Source organism: Pteropus vampyrus, unplaced genomic scaffold (genome assembly GCF_000151845.1).
Source record: "Pteropus vampyrus isolate Shadow unplaced genomic scaffold, Pvam_2.0 Scaffold9, whole genome shotgun sequence".
Taxonomy (NCBI): domain Eukaryota; kingdom Metazoa; phylum Chordata; class Mammalia; order Chiroptera; family Pteropodidae; genus Pteropus; species Pteropus vampyrus.
Genome location: NW_011888790.1, coordinates 4,545,432 through 4,563,428, shown reverse-complemented (window position 1 = coordinate 4,563,428; position 17,997 = coordinate 4,545,432). Strand labels below are relative to the sequence as shown.

The window sequence follows — 17,997 nt, the reverse complement described above, 5'->3', positions numbered from 1 at the left end:
TGTCTTGTTTTATATTATTTATTTCATACTTTGCAAAATGCCCTTTTACCACTTCTTCCTGCCCAGCTGTTCTTGCAGGGCATTCGAAGATGCTTGCCTCTATTTCTCACCTTACTTCTTCAGAGTATTTTAAAACTGTGACAACTGCACTATTTTCTATTCACCAGGACTCCACACAACTAGGCAATCAAGTGTAAGGGCAAAATAGCTCCCAGTCATCACAGCAGAGACTATTTATGTAGAAATAATGTGTAACACCCTATAAAACACACAACTCTAAGAATGTCAAAGTAAATGTATATTCCAGTAAGTACAACTCGCTGGCTTGTTAAAACACTTCCGAATTCGCAGCAGTGTGGGTGTCATGCTCTAATCAAATGCTGAACTTCCCGTCCTAGCCTAACCCTCCCCAAACCTAGGCTTTATAGAACAGGATCCACCCCTCATGACACACACAGCCTGCCCTTTCCAGGCACGCTGCCCAACCTGTCCTGCCCTGTGAGCGTACTTCTTGCAGCTGGAGCTAAGATACAAACACCTGCCTCTAAGAAAGGGGTTGATCTTTGAACCTCATTTGTGGGTGGGAGTTCAATTGCCCTGTGACTTTTTTGAGCATGATTAGGCTGTGCTTTAAAAAACTTCATATTGCAGGAAGCCTGACCAAAGTTGTTTATAATAAAACAACCATTCATTACAGACAGCAGCCCAGACTTCCTTTCCCTTTTGCTATCTAGCCTATCAATTAAGGTCCTGTGGAATCCATTTTTAGTAAAAGACATACAGCACTCATTGATTTTAGCAATTTATTTATCGAATTCCTGGCATTTCAGAAGTTGCAGCCTGCTGCTCAGAAATTAATTCTCAGAACGGAAACTTCGAAAGATAAGCAAGTGTCCTTTCCCTCATTTACCTCCGAATTTGCTTATTCCTTCCATGCACTTTCTCAAATTTCTGCTATCATCTTGCTCTCTGGGTTGTTAATGTAGCCCATCGAATCAGGGCTCTGTGATTCTTTGAGGAATGCTAAGGACTGAGAGTAGGCAGGGGGTTAAGTCCCAGTGTGTTTTGGGGTGGGGACCTGAAGTCCTATGACCTCCTGTGTGTCCCAGCTAGGAGTGTCTAGGGATGCTATGGGCCATTGAGAAACTTATTATCCCCAATTTGAGATCTTATAAATTCTGCTCTCCTGGTACCATTAGGAGCTGAGGAAAGTGATGGTTTAATCCAACAACAGAGAAATCGCTCCGGGTAGAGGGTCATCCTTCCTCTCTCAGATCTTCTGGAATTGAAAGAGCATTTTCAAGAACCCACTATGAAAGGGCGGCATAGCAAACATTTTAGGGCAGTGGTTCTTAACCTCCTTTGGATGGACCCCTTGCTATTCTGGCACAAACTTTGAATGCTGACCTCAGGGTCTATGGCTCTTCTAGGGGTTGCGGGCCTCATGTGGCGAATCCCAGAGGGAGGCACATGGCAGGGGGAACAGAATGGACTACATTATTAGAAAATGTTTCCTCTTTTCCTTGGACCCCACGTGTGTGTGTGTGTGTGTGTGTGTGTGTGTGTGTGTGTGTGTTCCATACTTAATGCCATGGCTAGATGACAGTAGCATCAGCGATATCAAGAAGACTCAATTCTGTTGATCATACCTGCATTTTCCCCCCATGAATTTTTACCTTACCTAATTATGGCTTGTTTTAAAATTGGGTCTTTTTTTTTTTAAAAAAATAATCTGTTATTACAAAATCAGCATATGCACATTCAGAAGAAAAAAAGATAAACAAGAAACACTGAACTACTGTCCTTTCAAAAATTAGGACTGTTAATTCCTTATTATTTATCCTTCTAGATATTTGCATGTATGTGCCTGCAGTTTTACCAAATGAACTATGCTAATTTGCTATTTGTAATATTTTTAAAGTTAATACTAGCTCTCCTCTCCTGTCAATAAATCTTTATCCTATCTTTACCTTATATCCCACTTTCTAGTTCCTCTAATTATCCTCAAAATGTCCCCAAAATTGCCCAAGTCAGGATCCAGTCCAGGACCATAGATCATATTTGGTTAATATATCCCTTGAATCTCTTTTAATCTAGCATTTAAAGACTCATTTCATGACACTAGACTTAATAAAGACCCAATCAGTTTGTCTGTCTTGCAGAATGTCCCATACTCTGGATATTTTGTTTCCTTCCTTATTGTTTCATTGAAGCTGTGCCTCCGGTCCCTCTGTTTAGGAAGTTAGATTTAAAGGTTTATTGGATTTAGGTGAAATATTTTTGGCTAACATATATCTTAGGAATTGTGTAGATGAGTTAATTTGGTTGATGCTGAAGGTTCAAGCTAATTAGTCTGACTATACTTTGGAATGCAAAAAAGCACACTGCAGGTAGCAAAATCAATTTAAAATGGCCCATTTACAAGCAAGTATTGTTACAAAAGAAGTGCAGTTAAATCTACTCTCGTATGATATTTTTCATATTATCTTGTCACCTTACTGTCGGCTCACATCCATTAGATGACACCAGCTTGCCGTGCCACATTGATCAGGCTGGCAAGTTACCTTCTACACAGTGCATGACAAGAAAATAACTCTACCCAACACTTATTGAACACAGACTACACCAAGTGCTTTGTAGGCATCGTTTCTTTTGACCACTTCTGCAGGAGGCGTGTTTGTTAATACACATACCGAGAAGAGCGTCCAGGTTTGGTCATAGCAATCTGAGACCAGAGCCTGAGCACTGAGCTCTGCCTCCTGTACTCTTTCGCTGCTTTTGGAGTGTTCTGATTTTATTGTTTTCACTTTTACATGTAGATCTTTGATCTATTTCAAATTAATTTCATTTAGATGGATACGTAGTACCAGTGCCATTCGATGAGAAGATTTGGGCCCATTCATCATATAAAAGAGTAGCAAGCTCTTGGAGTAACACTGGAATGAATATCACCAAGTCACCTATTTCCGTCCCTTTCTTTTTCCTACTCCCTGACTTCCTCTCCTTGACTGCTGTGGGATCACACTGGGCAGCTAACACAGGTTTGATAAGTCTTTGTCACCTGATGTTCATGCTGTTTTCAGAACATCATGCGAGTAATATTTCTGAGTTTCTACCTTTCTCATTTTAAGCAGGTGTTCTTCTAGACCATCCACTTCCTCCTTTGCACACACGTTGGTGTGCTGCACTGTGGAAGCCCCACTTCTGGGTTTAATTTATACAAGCTCCTAATTGGCAGTGCTGACACTGAAGTCTAATAATTGTTTTTAGTTGGAAGGGATGATGCCAGCACACACTGAGTGGGGCTTTCTAAAGCCATTCCCTCACTCCACAGACATTCACAGCGTTTGGGAGTGGGGTCTTTTTCCCCTCCTGCACCTCCCCCCACCCATTCTGTGGCTGGCTAACTTCGTGGTAAACTTATAACCCAATATCTACAATCAGAGCTTCACTGACAACTGGGGCTATGCCCTGAAACTGGGAACATCTAATACCCTCAGCCTTATGTGGGTGCAGGAGAACTGCCTGGGAAAATCGCTCCTTGTCTTTCTTCGAGCCCTCCCCTCTCTTGTTCTGTGCCTGTCTTCTACCCCAATTTTTAAAAACTTTGTAGAAAAAACTCTTATACACGGATAATCTCTAGATTGTTAAAACATATCTAATTCCTCTCTAATGGAAATACTGATGTGAAGCCTGCTTAAAGAGTTGGGTGCCAGTTGTTTTTAACTAATATAGTAATAGGCAAAGTGCAGGTCAGAGGCTGGGTTCGCAAGGCTCCCTTGACCTCAGGGCCCACAGTCGTGTGTAGTATGGGGGTAAGTGTTCAATATGTGTTTGTTAAACTTAAGTGAATTGCCAATTCTCATATTTTTTCTGGGGATTTTTTTAAAGCTTCTGTTTCTTAAACATACATGAATTACTTTTTCTGTGATGGTTTATTTGGGTATAGACTTTTGAAATGTCCACATCATGCTTAGAATTTCACATTTGGTGGCATTAGTTTATAGTTTATTGTATTCCATATATAGATTGATGGAAAAAACGTTCCCAGAATAATAGTGACCATATTTTTCAACTTTAAAATAAAGGATACATTTATTTTCACACACTTTCTAGGTGTAGGAGACAGGTTATGAGATGTAGTTTGTATTTATAGATGTTCGTATCTGAAATGTATTCTAACGCTTACATGAGTAATAGGACATAATATCTGAAATTGTGCCTGTCCTGGAAAATCTGGGATGTGTGGTCAACATGCAGCAGAGTTTCCAAACTTACTAAAACAAAACAAAAAATTAAAGCTCATCTTTCCAAATGCACTTTCCAAATTCTTTCTTCCACCACTATGCCAGATGATAGCAAAATGGCCTCAATTATACAGTGCGGCTTTGGATGATTCTTTCTTTTTGGATTTAGACAGAACTAATCTTTATTCCAGATGAAGTGTCTAATTCTTTTTAAACATGTATCAAATTCCTCATGTAACCATCCCTTTTCTCTTCATCTCCCATTTGGTGGAGCTGGTCCAGGATGACCAGAAATCCCAAGTCCTCGGCATGATCAGAATTGCTAATCCCACTCCTGTAAAATTCATTCAGTATTGAAAATCCTTTAAATGAAATAACTTGATCATTCGTACATCACCTCTCACTAAGCACCTTAAGTCCTTACGTTTTCAGAAAGTTCCTGAATAGTCTTGACCTTGTAATGGATTTGTCAACAGTAACAAGAGTCAATTTTGAATACAAAATGTACCGATCTGGGCAAGATAGCAGGGCTACAGAGAAAGCCCTTAGGATCCCTGCCCTCAAGGGCTTACATGGTGGAGTGGGGAGAGAGTGGTTGGTCAGGCCACTGTAATGTATGTCAGCAGTAAGAGGACGGCACAGGTGAGGAGAGTTGTGGGACCACAAAGGCAGGTCTTGAAACCCAGGCTTTGGGAGGGCAGGGAAAAGTGTGCTAGACGATGTAATATTTAGGCTGATACTTGAAGAAGCATTTAGCTAGCCAGTCAGACTAGTGAATTACATCTGTAACACACCATTGTGGAGCCCCCCAGAACTGACAGGCTTATTTTTTTTCCCTGAAGCTACATTACAATGTAGCATTTCAAAAACAGATTCCATCATTAGGATTGCTAAAGTTTTTGTGCTACCTGTCTCTCTCTATACAACACACTATGTTGTGGATTGTTTCTTCAAAAAATTTTTTTACATTGTTTATAAACATTCTTTGAAAAGTTTGAACACTCAATTTTATCTATCTATAGCAAATTTCAGTTTGACTGAATCGAACTAAAACTGATAGAGAATTGTTTTCCGTTTTCTGGGTTATTGCCATTTTAAATGCCGGATGAATTATGAGTGAAAGGTTCCAGAAGCTGATGTGTTCACCCAGCCTTTCAGTTTCTTAATTAGTGATTCTCTCAATAAGTCTACACTCTCACAAGAAGAAAATGAGCATGCTAAATGAAAGGCTGGTTAAGCTACTGGAGATTGTTTTGACCACATTCTATCTTAAAATTTGGACTGTCCAAGGTTTCATAGTCAAAAACTTAATTTTAAATGTCGGGAGGTTTATACATAAAACATGAATGAGTATTTGAGACATTTATATTAAGGCTGGAAAGAATTAATTTGAATTATTTGGCATAAATCTGCTGTTAGAGAAGCAGCAAAATATGGCCCAACACAAAAAGAGGACTTTGTTTAATTCCCTGTGAAATTTCATTTGTTTACTTCAGCATTTTTTAAATTATCTGACTCTTAGTTGGTTCTTTAATGTATTTCCAAGATTTTTATTTACTCTCTGCAGTTAAAAACTTGCGATTTGTTTTGGCAGATGGAGACATACAGAAAATACCTTGGTTACGTATTCGTTTTCTTGAAAAAAAAATCATGATTTTATTATTTTTCTTAGTCTCAGTTTCAATTATTTTGTGTTCACTAGGATAACAAATTCATAAAATGTGGTCTCTTTGCTTGCTTGCCAGTGAGGGGCATAAAGAATGGAACTGCTCATCCTTTGTCACAGCAATGAATTCTTGCAGTGGAGTTGTAATTGAAAATTCTTTCCCTGCCCACTGCCAACATTAATGCTTCTGAGCGCTGCTCTTGTTTAATCGCCTGCTGCCCCGATTTCCCATTTACTAACCCTCAACAGCATCTGACCTTCTGTAAGAGGTAAATACCCCTTACTCAGAAAGAGATTTCTTGAACCCAGGATCAGAGAGAAATCGATACAGCCTAATCAAATCTTTCTATAATAAGACTGAAATGTGAATTCCTTTTTAAAATTTTTTTAAATATGAAAAATAGTAAATCTCCCTCTTGGGAATTGTAAAGCAAGATCTCTCACAGGCCTTCCGTTTCCTAATTTTTGGTACATAAATACTTTTAGGTGGATGTGACCATTTTCTTTTCATAGTCATGCTTTTATTTTAATGTACATTAGAAACACATCTAGCAAAATGATGACACAAAGTTTTTTATTTTTATTTAACGTAAGTACAATGTGAGCCAATTTAAAATATAAACAACAGTATATAAAATATGCAGGTATGGCAAAACAACTGTGAGGATGATGTGCAAATGACTAAAGTTAACGAGAATGTGGAAATGAGACATTCGGTGAAAAGTTGCACAAATGTGCACCAGGGGAATTTGGAAACAAGAGAACTTGGAAATAGACGAATACAGAAACAGAAACCTGTTTAAATTATGCTTATTACAAACTTGGACTTTTCCTCGATTGAAAATCTACATGTCCAACACACAGATTCTCATCTGTCCCCCCGCTGAGACATCCCTGACGGCCCTCGTGGGCACCATGTGTTTTCGTGGAGACGCACAGCTCCCGTGCCAACCCCACTTCTTTCTCTGCCACTCCAGAAAGTATTTTACAAGGGAAGCAAATTGGAAATAGCATGATGAGAATAACTTTTACTCCACTCTAATTCATTTTTTAAAAGTAAATTATCTACAGATGAGTTTTTTTAATTAGCTTAAAACAAAACCAGATAAAACCTTCTACTAACAATTTTCAGCACCCCCGTGATTGATTCCCACTTGCCAGAGTATCAGTGTGCTTGAGAAACTGTGGCCTCGCCACCGGTTTTGGCCTCGGATACCCTGTGGTAGAGACCCTTGTTGGGGCATCCGTGCTTTGGAGCCTGTTTTCCTTGTTCTCTTCTGATCTAATGATGTCCCCTTTTCTCACATATAGACCGTAGGGCGAGAACTGTTGCTCCATTTAATTGACTATCTCGTAACCAGCGATGGAAAAGACCTTGAAATCACAAATTTAATCAATAGCACCCGGATACACATCATGCCGTCAATGAACCCAGATGGATTTGAAAATGTCAAAAAGCCTGACTGTTTTTACAGTAACGGAAGGTAATAATGGGCTAGTCGATCCTTATTTAAAACATAACAAAATAACGAACAGGCTCCCATCAGCATACCCCTTGGCCCTGTCCCAAGGAGTTAGTGAACCACCTCATAGCCTATGTCCTGTCATTGCTGTGCTGAAAAGTCCTCAGGGCTGCTTGCCCATTGCTTTGAAGATGAAAAGCAAAATCCTGAATAAGGCTGCTTTACTCCTGTGCCCACCTTACTGCTTTATTTGCCACTCCCCCTTACCTTCTCTCCTCTCCCCTGCTTCAGCCACTCTGACCCTCCTTCATCTCCTGGAACTACAGGTTCTTTCTCACCTCAGGCCTTCTGCACATCCAATTTCCCATTTCTCTCCCCTCCCGCTGCTCAGCCTTTCCTCAAAGACTCCTTCTCTAATCTGTCATATATTAGGTCCCCGATTGTACTCTCATCACCTAGCACTTCACCTTCATAGCACAATGTTTAATGTCTGATTTCTTGTTTAATATCTAAACTATAAGCTACCAGAGTCTTGTCCATTTTGTTCGTCATTTTTAAGTCCCCAGGGCCTAGCATAGTCCCTAGGCCCTCAATAGTTACCACTTGATTTATTAAGCAAGTACAAGAACTAACCCAAAAGAAGAGCGAGTTTTAAAGTACTTCTGATTTTTAAACAGTTTATTTTGTTTCAAGCTGCCTCAGGAAGTTTGGCATTTCTCAGATGTCTAATATATATTTATATTTGTGCGACTAAAAATTTGTTTGCTTTTACCAAAAATAAAATCTCACCACTTGATCCCCTTCAAGTGTTTGTAGCATATTTAAACATGGTCGGTCCACTTTTCAGAAATACATTTGTATAAAGTAGCACACTCCTGTTGTTTCTGTTATCAAATGCTATGTAAAAAGCCACCCCAAAAGTTAGGGACTTAAAACAACCACCTCTGTATTTACTCTCAATTCTGTAAATTGGGAACTCGGGCAGGGCAGGGCAGGGCAGGGATGGCTAATCTCTGTGCTGTATCTGGGGCCTCAGCTGGGGTCTGGCTGAAACAGCTAGCGTGGAACCATGTCTGGAGTCTCAGTCCGGCTGTCACCTGGGTTCCCCATTTCTCCATGTGGACTCTCCACATGGCTAGCACTGGGATCTCAGGGTTCCATAAGGGACTGTTCCAAAAGCAAAAGCCCCCAAATGCAAAACACTTATCAAACCTCTGTTCGCATCACAATAGCCATTGTCCCATTGGTGAGAGCAAGTCGCACAGGTGGGGAGTACATGCTGTGTGAATGTCAAGTGTGGTTCATTGGCAGCTGCCAAGGCAAACGTCCACCACCCTGTATTCATATTTAGAAACACCTGGAGCCCAAACCAAAGGTCCTCACACTGCATGAGTCCACATCCTCGCATATCACCAGCGAACCCTAAAAACTTCTATCTTTTAAAGGGAAAATGATAACTTCTATGACCTGAACAGAAATTTCCCCGATGCGTTTGAGTTTAATAATGAAACGAGGCAGCCTGAAACTGTGGCAGTCATGGAGTGGCTGAAAACGGAGACATTTGTTCTCTCTGCAAACCTCCACGGCGGTGCCCTGGTGGCCAGTTACCCATTCGATAACGGCATTCCAGGTAAGCAAACGTGGACCCCACTCTGGCTTCTAAGTCCCGAGTGCGACTGCAAACTCTGCCTCTGAATGGGGATAAACTCTTCTACTCTCTACTCAACTTATCCGAAAGGGCTTCATTTTCTCAACCCTGAGCCATCCTTCCTACCATTCACAAATAGTAGATGGGCAACATGACTGAGCTGACAAGCAACAACAGGATTACTTGACATTCATCAGTGAAATAGTAAAACTGGGATTTAGATTATCTCACAAGAGGCAACGTGGCTAAAAGAAAATAAAACTGGAACTTATCTTTCTTTGCTAATCATATGAGTAATCAATAACTGCTGACTCCTAAAACTGTGAGACGACATATTTACCAAGGACTTAAAATATTATAGTAGTTTCATTTAACCCTTGTAGTACCTAAGGAAAGTTTATCATCCTCCAGAAATTAGCAAGAGTGACTAAGAAGATATTTAACTTTTAAGCTGATTTAGGAGGAGCCTGGATATGTATATGGCCTATTTCGTGTGATGTCACCTTGTGTATGTTCATTAAAAACCAGGAAGAAGAGTAGAGGGAGCATTCATGGAAGTAGGTAGAAGATTTCTCTCTAGGAAATTAAAGACTTTGTGTGTGATGTGATGATGTATTTGCTAATATGGTGTCGTGTGCTTCCTCTTACTCTAACACCAACTGGAAAGGTCTTGGTTTGTCTTTCACATACAGCAACTGGGACATTACACTACCGGAGCTTAACCCCCGATGATGATGTTTTTCAATATCTTGCAAATACCTACGCTTCGAGAAATCCCAACATGAAAGGAGATCAGTGTAAAAGTAAAATGAACTTTCCCAATGGAATTACAAATGGATACTCTTGGTACCCGCTCAAAGGTGAGTTGCTCTTCATTTCTACTATTCTTCTTATTGCCTGCACCCAGAGGTGACAGCTGGTTTTTCTTGACCCCGGCAGTTGTCAAAAGTTTATTAGGCACTGTGCAGTCCCTTCCATCGTGTCTCTGTCAGCTAATATCACAAGAACAGCGAGGGCGACTAATCATTTGAGAGAAGCTCAGACATGTTCCTCACTGCCAAGGCGGCCTTCATTCACTCAGATGCTTGTTCAGCATTTTCCTACTACCAGTCAGTACTGTGCCAAAAAAGATGAACAGGACACAGATCTTAACCCCAAGTTTAATAGGGAAGAGCAATGTGCAAATAAATTATTTTGATGGCAGTATAATTAGAATAAAAATAGAAATTCAGAAAAGGTACAGTGTACCAGAGGTATAAAGCCAAAATACAATGGGGAGTGGTGAAGATTGTGGAAAAATTTAATGCTTATGTCTCATCTAATGGGGACAGCTGCTCCTTCAATCTGGTTCATTATTGCCATGCGGCAGTGAGCAGGTCACTATATTGGTGCATCTTCCAGTTTGTAAAACAAGCTGGATTTATCCAATGAAGTCTCATGACTTTAAAGCCACATTGCTGGCTAAACAAAAGAGCTCTTCAGGCTGGATATAGTGTGTGGGGGCCTCCAGTTTTCCAGGAACAGGATGGCCAGGTGAGGGAGGTGGGTGTGAGGCAGGCGGGATGTTCTTATCGGAAGGAATGATATAAGCAGAAGCCCAAAGGTGTCAGAGAACTCATCCTAAAATGGGAACTGAGAGGTAATAGGAGAGACCTAGGATGGAAGGGTGAGGAAAGACAGTGGGCTGGAACCAGGAAAGTGTCCCCTTTGAGACTGTTCAGCCTGATCCTAACAACAGCAAGCTGCAGGCTACATTTCTGCATACAAGCCACTTCTCCAGTTGTCACACTGGATGCATAGGCTACCAAGTAGTCTTGCGCAAGCTGTTACTTTTGTATCTGGGCGGCTTTCTGCCAGCTTTCCAGGTAATATAAATAAGCACAGACTGCAACTGATAGGCAGCAGACTGCAACTGATAGGCAGCAGGGCCAGCTAGGTACCACAACATCCCAAACTTTTCTCTGCTGTCCTAGATCCAGCCTCCCTACATCCACCTCAGGGCTCCAGTGTAGTCTCTGCTCATCACACTTCACTGGGAGGAAAGGGCCCCCTCCTGCCCAGTGGCAGAGCTGTCCTTCATGTGCACTGTGTATAACTTTTAAGACAGATCCAGATGTGTGGGAAATTAGCTAGGAATCCAGTCTTGCCATCAGGAATTGTTTCCAAGTGTGCCTGCTTGTAAGCTGTGTATCCTTCTGAGAAAAAAAAAAAAAAAGCAGACAGAGACAGCTATTTTGAAGAGCTTAAAACAAGGCATTCTGGCTCATCCTGGAGGTTCTGTCAGCTGGGACTGACTGGCCTTATCCAGAGCTGCGCACACTCTCCACACTTGGTATTCTCCGTCCTGCATGCTTTGCACACCTGCTTTGCCATTTAAATTCCTTCTACCTGAGATAGTCATCCTGCCAAGGGCTTTTGTTTTGTTTCTCTCACCACTCTTTCTCTCTCCTATTTCATGGTGAAAATGAGGTCAGAGAGAAAAATAAAACTCTTACAAGTAACAGAAAGGACAGAAATTCTTCCCTGGCTGACATCTGGACCTACATAGATACTATTTACTATTTTGATATAATATTTTGACTATTTTCTTAACATAAAATTTTTTCTACTTTAGTACTTCTCAGATACTCTGATGGAGTTGAGAATATTTTATTGGGCAGATATCAACCTGGCAGAAACTACTACTTTCAAAGTTACTATATTTCATCAAACTCAAGATGGCATTGATTATAAAATACAATGTACTACCAAGAAAGAAAAAAGGTTTCCAGCCAACCTAATGACATTTTTCAGCTGTCAAATTTAAGATACATCCCAATTCAGAGATTTTAAAATGTGAAAAGTTTTGCATTTTAGAAAATATGAAATATGATTATAAGTCTTTGAAAACAGGGTCTCTGGAGGTAAGAACTGGAAAGTAAGCTTGGGCAGTGGCAACCCCAGAGGCAGCAGGGGTTGGGCCTTCCCCCCCCCACCGAGAGGCAGCACGGCAGCCTTTCCTTCCTCCCCAGAAGCAGTTTAGTGTCACAGGTAAGAGAACAGGGGCTGGGGCAGGAGCCCATGCTCTAGTCTGTCATCTGCTGGCTAGAATTCCTGGGCATGTTACTTACCATCTGTGATCAGGTAAAATACAGGTAATAATCCCTGGGCATGTTACTTACCATCTGTGATCAGGTAAAATACAGGTAATAATTGCTGTGTGGCTTTAATGAGTTGATACAAAGTTCTTCAAACAGTACCTAGCAATAGTGAACACTCAGTAAATGTTGGCCATTATTATTCTTCCAAAGTAATATACTTAGCTTTACATAGTAAATGTATTTATAAATGATTTGTAGGAAAATTTTTAAAGAAATCTCACTGTAGTTTACATCAGTTTAAAATGTAATTTATGGAAGAAATATAATTGAAGAATTGTTTTTTGTAATGTATGATTACAAAATAAGACCCTTCCTCTACCCCTCACTTAATTCTAAGGCACAACTCAACTTCAATCAGCCATGATCCAGTTACCCATATGGGAATGTTTAGGATTGCCTGGTCATGCCTGGGTAATAAAATGTCAAGCCCTGATTTTATATGTTAATATGTCAAATTCATCTTTTCCTGTTTACATATATTTTCCTTGCAACTGTCTTCATTTGTCTTTAAGGTCCATGACACTTGGCTCGACTCCAATTTTAGACCCTAAAAAATATTAAATATGCTTTTATTTAGGTGGGATGCAAGATTACAACTACGTTTGGGCCCAGTGTTTTGAAATCACGTTGGAGCTGTCGTGCTGTAAATATCCTCGCGAGGAGAAGCTTCCATCCTTCTGGAATCATAATAAAGCCTCGTTGATTGAATATATGAAACAGGTGCACCTAGGTTTGTAAAGGTTTCTTATTAATTTGTTAACACAAAATATAGCATCTGGCAGAACCTTAGGGTCAAGAAAATGCAAGCCCCTATTTGTGTCTTCTAGGTATGGCCTCATTTTCAGTACCAGAACTAATGGTTAAGAATTCTCTGTGAATGAATATCTGCAGCATGTGATAGTCAGTGCCCATCAGTTCACATAAGGGAAAGTATGATGGGTGTTACTTTAATTTGGTGGTGTAAAATCCAGAGTACTTCTAATTTTACATGTCGCATGACCTGGAAATCTGGCAAAAGAACAGGAAAACAGGTTATTACTATTACATCATTACCCATCACCCAGCTAGAAAAAGAGCCAAATTCGCTTGTCATGTGCCACAAAATATCAAAGACTCAGAGAATATTGGACGTGCCATTTTGCATTTTTTCTAGAACTGGGGTAGTGACCTAGCACCATTAGCTTTAACCTCTCCCACCCTTCGACTCTGCCAAATGACCTGGCACTGGGAAGCTTCCCAACCTGTTTTTTGATGGTTAGCTGGCTTTCATCACAGATGAACAGGCTAAATGTGGCAAGAGCGGTAGTTCTCAAACATGTGCAGTAGATTCACTGGGAAGGTTTGTTAAAACACGGATTGCCAAGTCCGACCCCAGAGTTTGATTTAGTGGGTCCTCGTATGGTTAACATCTTCCCAGGTGATGCTGATGCTGCTGTTCCAGGGCTCTGAAAACCACTGCACTAGAGGAACACCCTGCTGATAATGATGGTGGAATCACACACAGTTCAAGTTTATTTAATCAGTCTGTGTCTCTTTGGGCAGGCTCTTCTCCATTGCCAGATTTAAAGTTATTTTTCTCCATTCAGAATGGCTTGGGAGAAGAAACACATTAGGGATTGGCATAATAGTTATGGTACTACATCAAACCAAAGTGGAGGGTCTGTGTTTAAGAGGTTTGCGTCATAGGCCTGATGCATAATTGTAATTTTCTGTATGCTTCACACCAACGCTTTCTACCTGCTAAAAAGAGATGGAGATGGCCGAAGGAGGGAAAAGTCAGAAGCACAGGGGTACAGGGCTCAGAACAAGGACAATCAAGAGCTTCCCTTGGCCACACTTCCCCCAAATGGATGCCCCTCCCACTTTCATACCTTTATTCCCAGCCCCATGCCCCTACCCCAGCATAAGCTTGCACAGATTATTAGTGAACTCACAGGGCTAAGACATACAATGGGGTGAGGTGGATTCCCTGTGATGGCAGATGTTACAAAATGTCATCTTTTTCACCAACATCTTAATAACATTTATTAAGCTTATTATTGGGTCTGTCTCCTTTCTAATTATGTCATCAAACTTTGTTCTCAGTCTTCTGGTTTCGTATTCTGGTATTTGTCCATGAGATTTTCCTCATGAGGCACATAATAATTTAGCCTCCCTATTGTATTTCTACCTACATTGATCCTTTAGTGTGTTACTCTATTTTCTAAAATTCCTCTTTCAGCAGCATCAACATGGGAGGGCAACTGAACATGAAATATGCTCCAAGTAACTGCAACTACTATTTTCAGAATTTCAATCTACCTCTAAAGGTTTTCTGCCAAGCACTGAATTAAGACAGGCTCTGAAGTGCCATGCTGATATAATACTGACAGTGAAGAAGCTTTGTAAACCTTTAAATAACATACAAATTACAGCATAACTCTTGTTATTATTAATTTGAAAGGCTTACAAGTCTATTTACACTAGGTTTTATAAAGAATATCTATCTGCCTGTCTCTATAATCAGATGTGCACAAGTCACTTAAAAATATATACATTAGCACATCAACCCTGCCCTCTTGTGGTTTAAGACAGGCATTTGTTTTTCTAGTTTTATCATGAAACCTTATTTCGAAATGCTGATAGAGTGTGGTTATTATTACTTGACAGAAAGGTTCTCTTCATATTGGTGCCCAGTAAGGAGCCAAAGAATAGCTGTGTTTGTAGGTGATGGGAGCAAATACCTCCTTATTGATATCGTTCTGGTTTAAGAAAATTATTGCTATTTGTCAAGCTGCATCACATTATCTGGTCCAGTTTTACCACTTGCTAAAGATGCCTCTGAGTCTCTGAAATTTTGACCCATCTTTAAGTCTCTAGTCTATCTTGTCTGGGAAGGAAAGGCCTCCTGCTCTAATCCATCGCCCCAGGGCTCGGTGCAGTTGGAACAGATAGAAATGCCCACCTCCAGGTCTTCCCCTGAAAGAGGTATTTGCATATTTTAAAAGCTGCTGCCTTAAGTTCTGGCTTCTCATCAGCCTGAATCTAGGTACTGACTGAGATCCTCCCCTTTGGGACACTGACAGGTCTTGGCACACCCTTGACTAATGGGAGCCACTAAGAATAAAGTAGACTGCTTGGACAATCAATCACAAAGATTTGAGAGGCAACCAAGAGATAGGGCAGGGTTGAACAATAAGATTCACCTCCTATACAAGGCCACTCCTTCAAGACTGGGAGAGGTGATTGTTTAATGCATGGAAACCAACACAGAGTAAAATAAAATGAAGAAATAAAGGAATATGTTCCAAACAAAAAGAAAGATAAAACCTCAGAAAAATAACTTAATGAAATGGAGGTAAGTGATTTACTTGATAGAGTTCAAAACAATGACCAATGCATGAACAAAGTGAGAATTTCAGCAGAGAGAAGGAAAATATTAGACAGCACCAAAAAGAAGTCATGGAGCTGAAGAATACAACAGAACTGAAAACTACAATAGAGGGGCTCACTAACAGACTAGATGAAGTAGAAGAAAAGATCCATGAACTCAAAGACAGGACAATGGAACTCATCTAATCACAGCAGCAAAAAGAAAAAAGAATGAAAGAGAGTGAAGATAGCTGAAGGGACTTACAGAAAAACATCAAGCAGACCAACATTTAGGGGTCTCAGAAGGAGGAGAGAGAAAGCACAAAAAACTTATTTCTAGAAATAATGGCTAAAAAGTTCCATAAGCTGAGGAAAGATACAGACATCTAAATCCAGGAAGCCCAGAGAGTTCCAAACAAGATGAATCCAAAGAGGCCCACACCAAGACACATTATAATTAAAGTGTCAGAAGTTAAAGGAGAAAATCTTAAAAGCAGCAAGAGAAAAACAACTTGTTACCTACCTACAAGAGAACCCCCATAAAATTATTAGCATACTTTTTAACAGAAACTTTGCAGGCCAGAAGGGAGTTGCATGACATATTCAAAGTGCTAAAAGAAAAGAAATGCCAACCAAGAATATTCTACCTGGTAAAGTTGTCCTTCAGAATTGATGGAGAGAAAAAGTTTTAAAGATAAGCAAAAGCTAAAGGAGTTCATCACTACTAGACTGGCCTTACAAGAAATGTTAAAGGAACTTTAAGCTGAAACAAAAACGGCACTAATTAGTAACAGGAAAACATATGAAAGTATAAATCTAACTGGTAAAGGTAAATATTTAGTAAAATTCAGAATAGCCTAGTATTGTAACAGTAGTGGGTCAATCACTTAGAAAGCTAATATGAAGGTTAAAAGACAAATGTAGTAAAAATATAACTTACAGTGATTTGCTAATGGATACACAAAGTAAAAAAATGTAATTTGTGACATCAAAAATATAAAATGTGAGTGGGGGAGTAAAAATGTAGAGCTTAAGAATGTGTTCAAACTTATTATCCACTGAAAATAGACTGTTGTAAATATGAGTAGTTTTATGTTGTCTCCTGGTAACTAGAAAGCAAAAACTTACACTAGATACACAAAAGATAAAGGAATCAAAGAATACCACTACAGAAAACCATCAGTTCACAAAGGAAGGGAGCAAGAAAATAAAGAATCAAAGGAATTACAAAACATCCAGAAGAAATTACCAAAATGACAGCAATTATATATCTATCAATAATCACTTTAAATGTAAATGGACTAAATTCTCCAAAAGACATTGAGTGGATAAATGGATAAAAAAGCAAGATCCATCTATATGCTACCTATGACAGACTCCCTCCAAATATAAAAACACAGACACTGAAAGAAAGGGGGTGGAAAAGATATTCCATGCAAACTGAAACCAAAAGAAAGCTGAGGTAGCTATATTTATATCAGAAAAAATAGACTTTAAGACAAACTGTATTTAGAGACGTCATTATATGATAAGGGGGTTGATCCAACAAGATAAATTTGTAAATATGCACCCAACATGGGAGCACCTAAACTGTAATTAGAGATGTCATTATATGATAAGGGGGTTGATACAACAAGATAAATTTGTAAATATGCACCCAACATGGGACCACCTAAATATATAAGGCAAATATAACAGACCTAAAAGGAGAAATAGACAGCAGTATAATAATAGTAGGGAAATTTAATACCCCACTTTCATCAATGGTTAGATCATCCAGGCCAAAAATCAATAAGGAAACACTGGCTTTAAATGACATGTTTGACCAGATGGGCTTAACAGACATATAAAGAACATTCCATCCAAAAGAACAAAATACACATACTTCTCAAGTGCAGATTGAACACTCCCTCCCCCAAAATCGTGTTAGGCCACAAAACAAGTCTTAATAAATTGAAAAAGAATGAAATCATATGATGCATCTTTTCTGACCACAATGGTATAAAACTAGAAATCAATTATGTGAAGAAAACTGGAAAATACACAAATGGGTAGAGATGAAACTACATTCTACTGACCAACAAATGGGTCAAAGAAGAAATCAAAAGAGAAATAAAAAATAACTTAAATGAAAATGGAAATATAGCATACCAAAACTTATGGGATACAGCAAAAGCACTTCTAAGAGGGAAGTTCATATCAATAAATGCCTACATTAAGAAACAAGATCTAAAATAAACAACCTAACATTGCACCTCAAGAAGAAGAAAAAGACAAAGAAACTAAGCCCAAAGTTCGTAGAAGGAAGAAAATAACAAAGATCAGAGCAGAAATAAATGAAATAGACTAAAAAGATAATAGAAAAGACCAATGGAACTAAGAGCTATTTGTTTGAAAAGATAAACAAAATCTTTAGCAAGACTCACCAAGAAAAAGAGAGAGGACTCAAATAAAATCTAAAATATAAGAGGAGACATTATAA

At 39.4% G+C, this 17,997-nt stretch overlaps 1 protein-coding gene and 1 long non-coding RNA gene across 5 annotated transcripts in view; one reads left to right on the top strand and one right to left on the bottom strand.

Annotated features, from left to right (window-relative positions):
- The window catches only part of CPM (carboxypeptidase M), a 59,488-nt gene that overhangs the window by 31,642 nt on the left and 9,849 nt on the right, over positions 1 to 17,997 (top strand). For all 3 annotated transcript variants that reach the window (XM_023520676.1, XM_011373956.2, XM_011373964.2), the window contains exons 4-7: positions 7,225 to 7,397; positions 8,822 to 9,006; positions 9,717 to 9,884; positions 12,742 to 12,894. In XM_023520676.1, coding sequence (XP_023376444.1) covers positions 7,225 to 7,397; positions 8,822 to 9,006; positions 9,717 to 9,884; positions 12,742 to 12,894 — 679 coding nt within the window. The remainder of the gene's footprint in view (positions 1 to 7,224; positions 7,398 to 8,821; positions 9,007 to 9,716; positions 9,885 to 12,741; positions 12,895 to 17,997) is intronic.
- LOC111729695 overlaps positions 10,167 to 17,997 on the bottom strand; it is a 12,873-nt gene continuing 5,042 nt past the window's right edge. The window contains exons 1-3 of one of the 2 annotated variants that reach the window (XR_002776331.1): positions 13,497 to 16,464; positions 12,186 to 12,263; positions 10,167 to 11,219 (exon numbers count right to left, since the gene is read on the bottom strand). This is a non-coding gene — a long non-coding RNA (uncharacterized LOC111729695). Of the gene's footprint in view, positions 11,220 to 12,185; positions 12,264 to 13,496; positions 16,465 to 17,997 lie in introns of those variants that run through there. The other variant, XR_002776330.1, reaches the window with a different exon arrangement.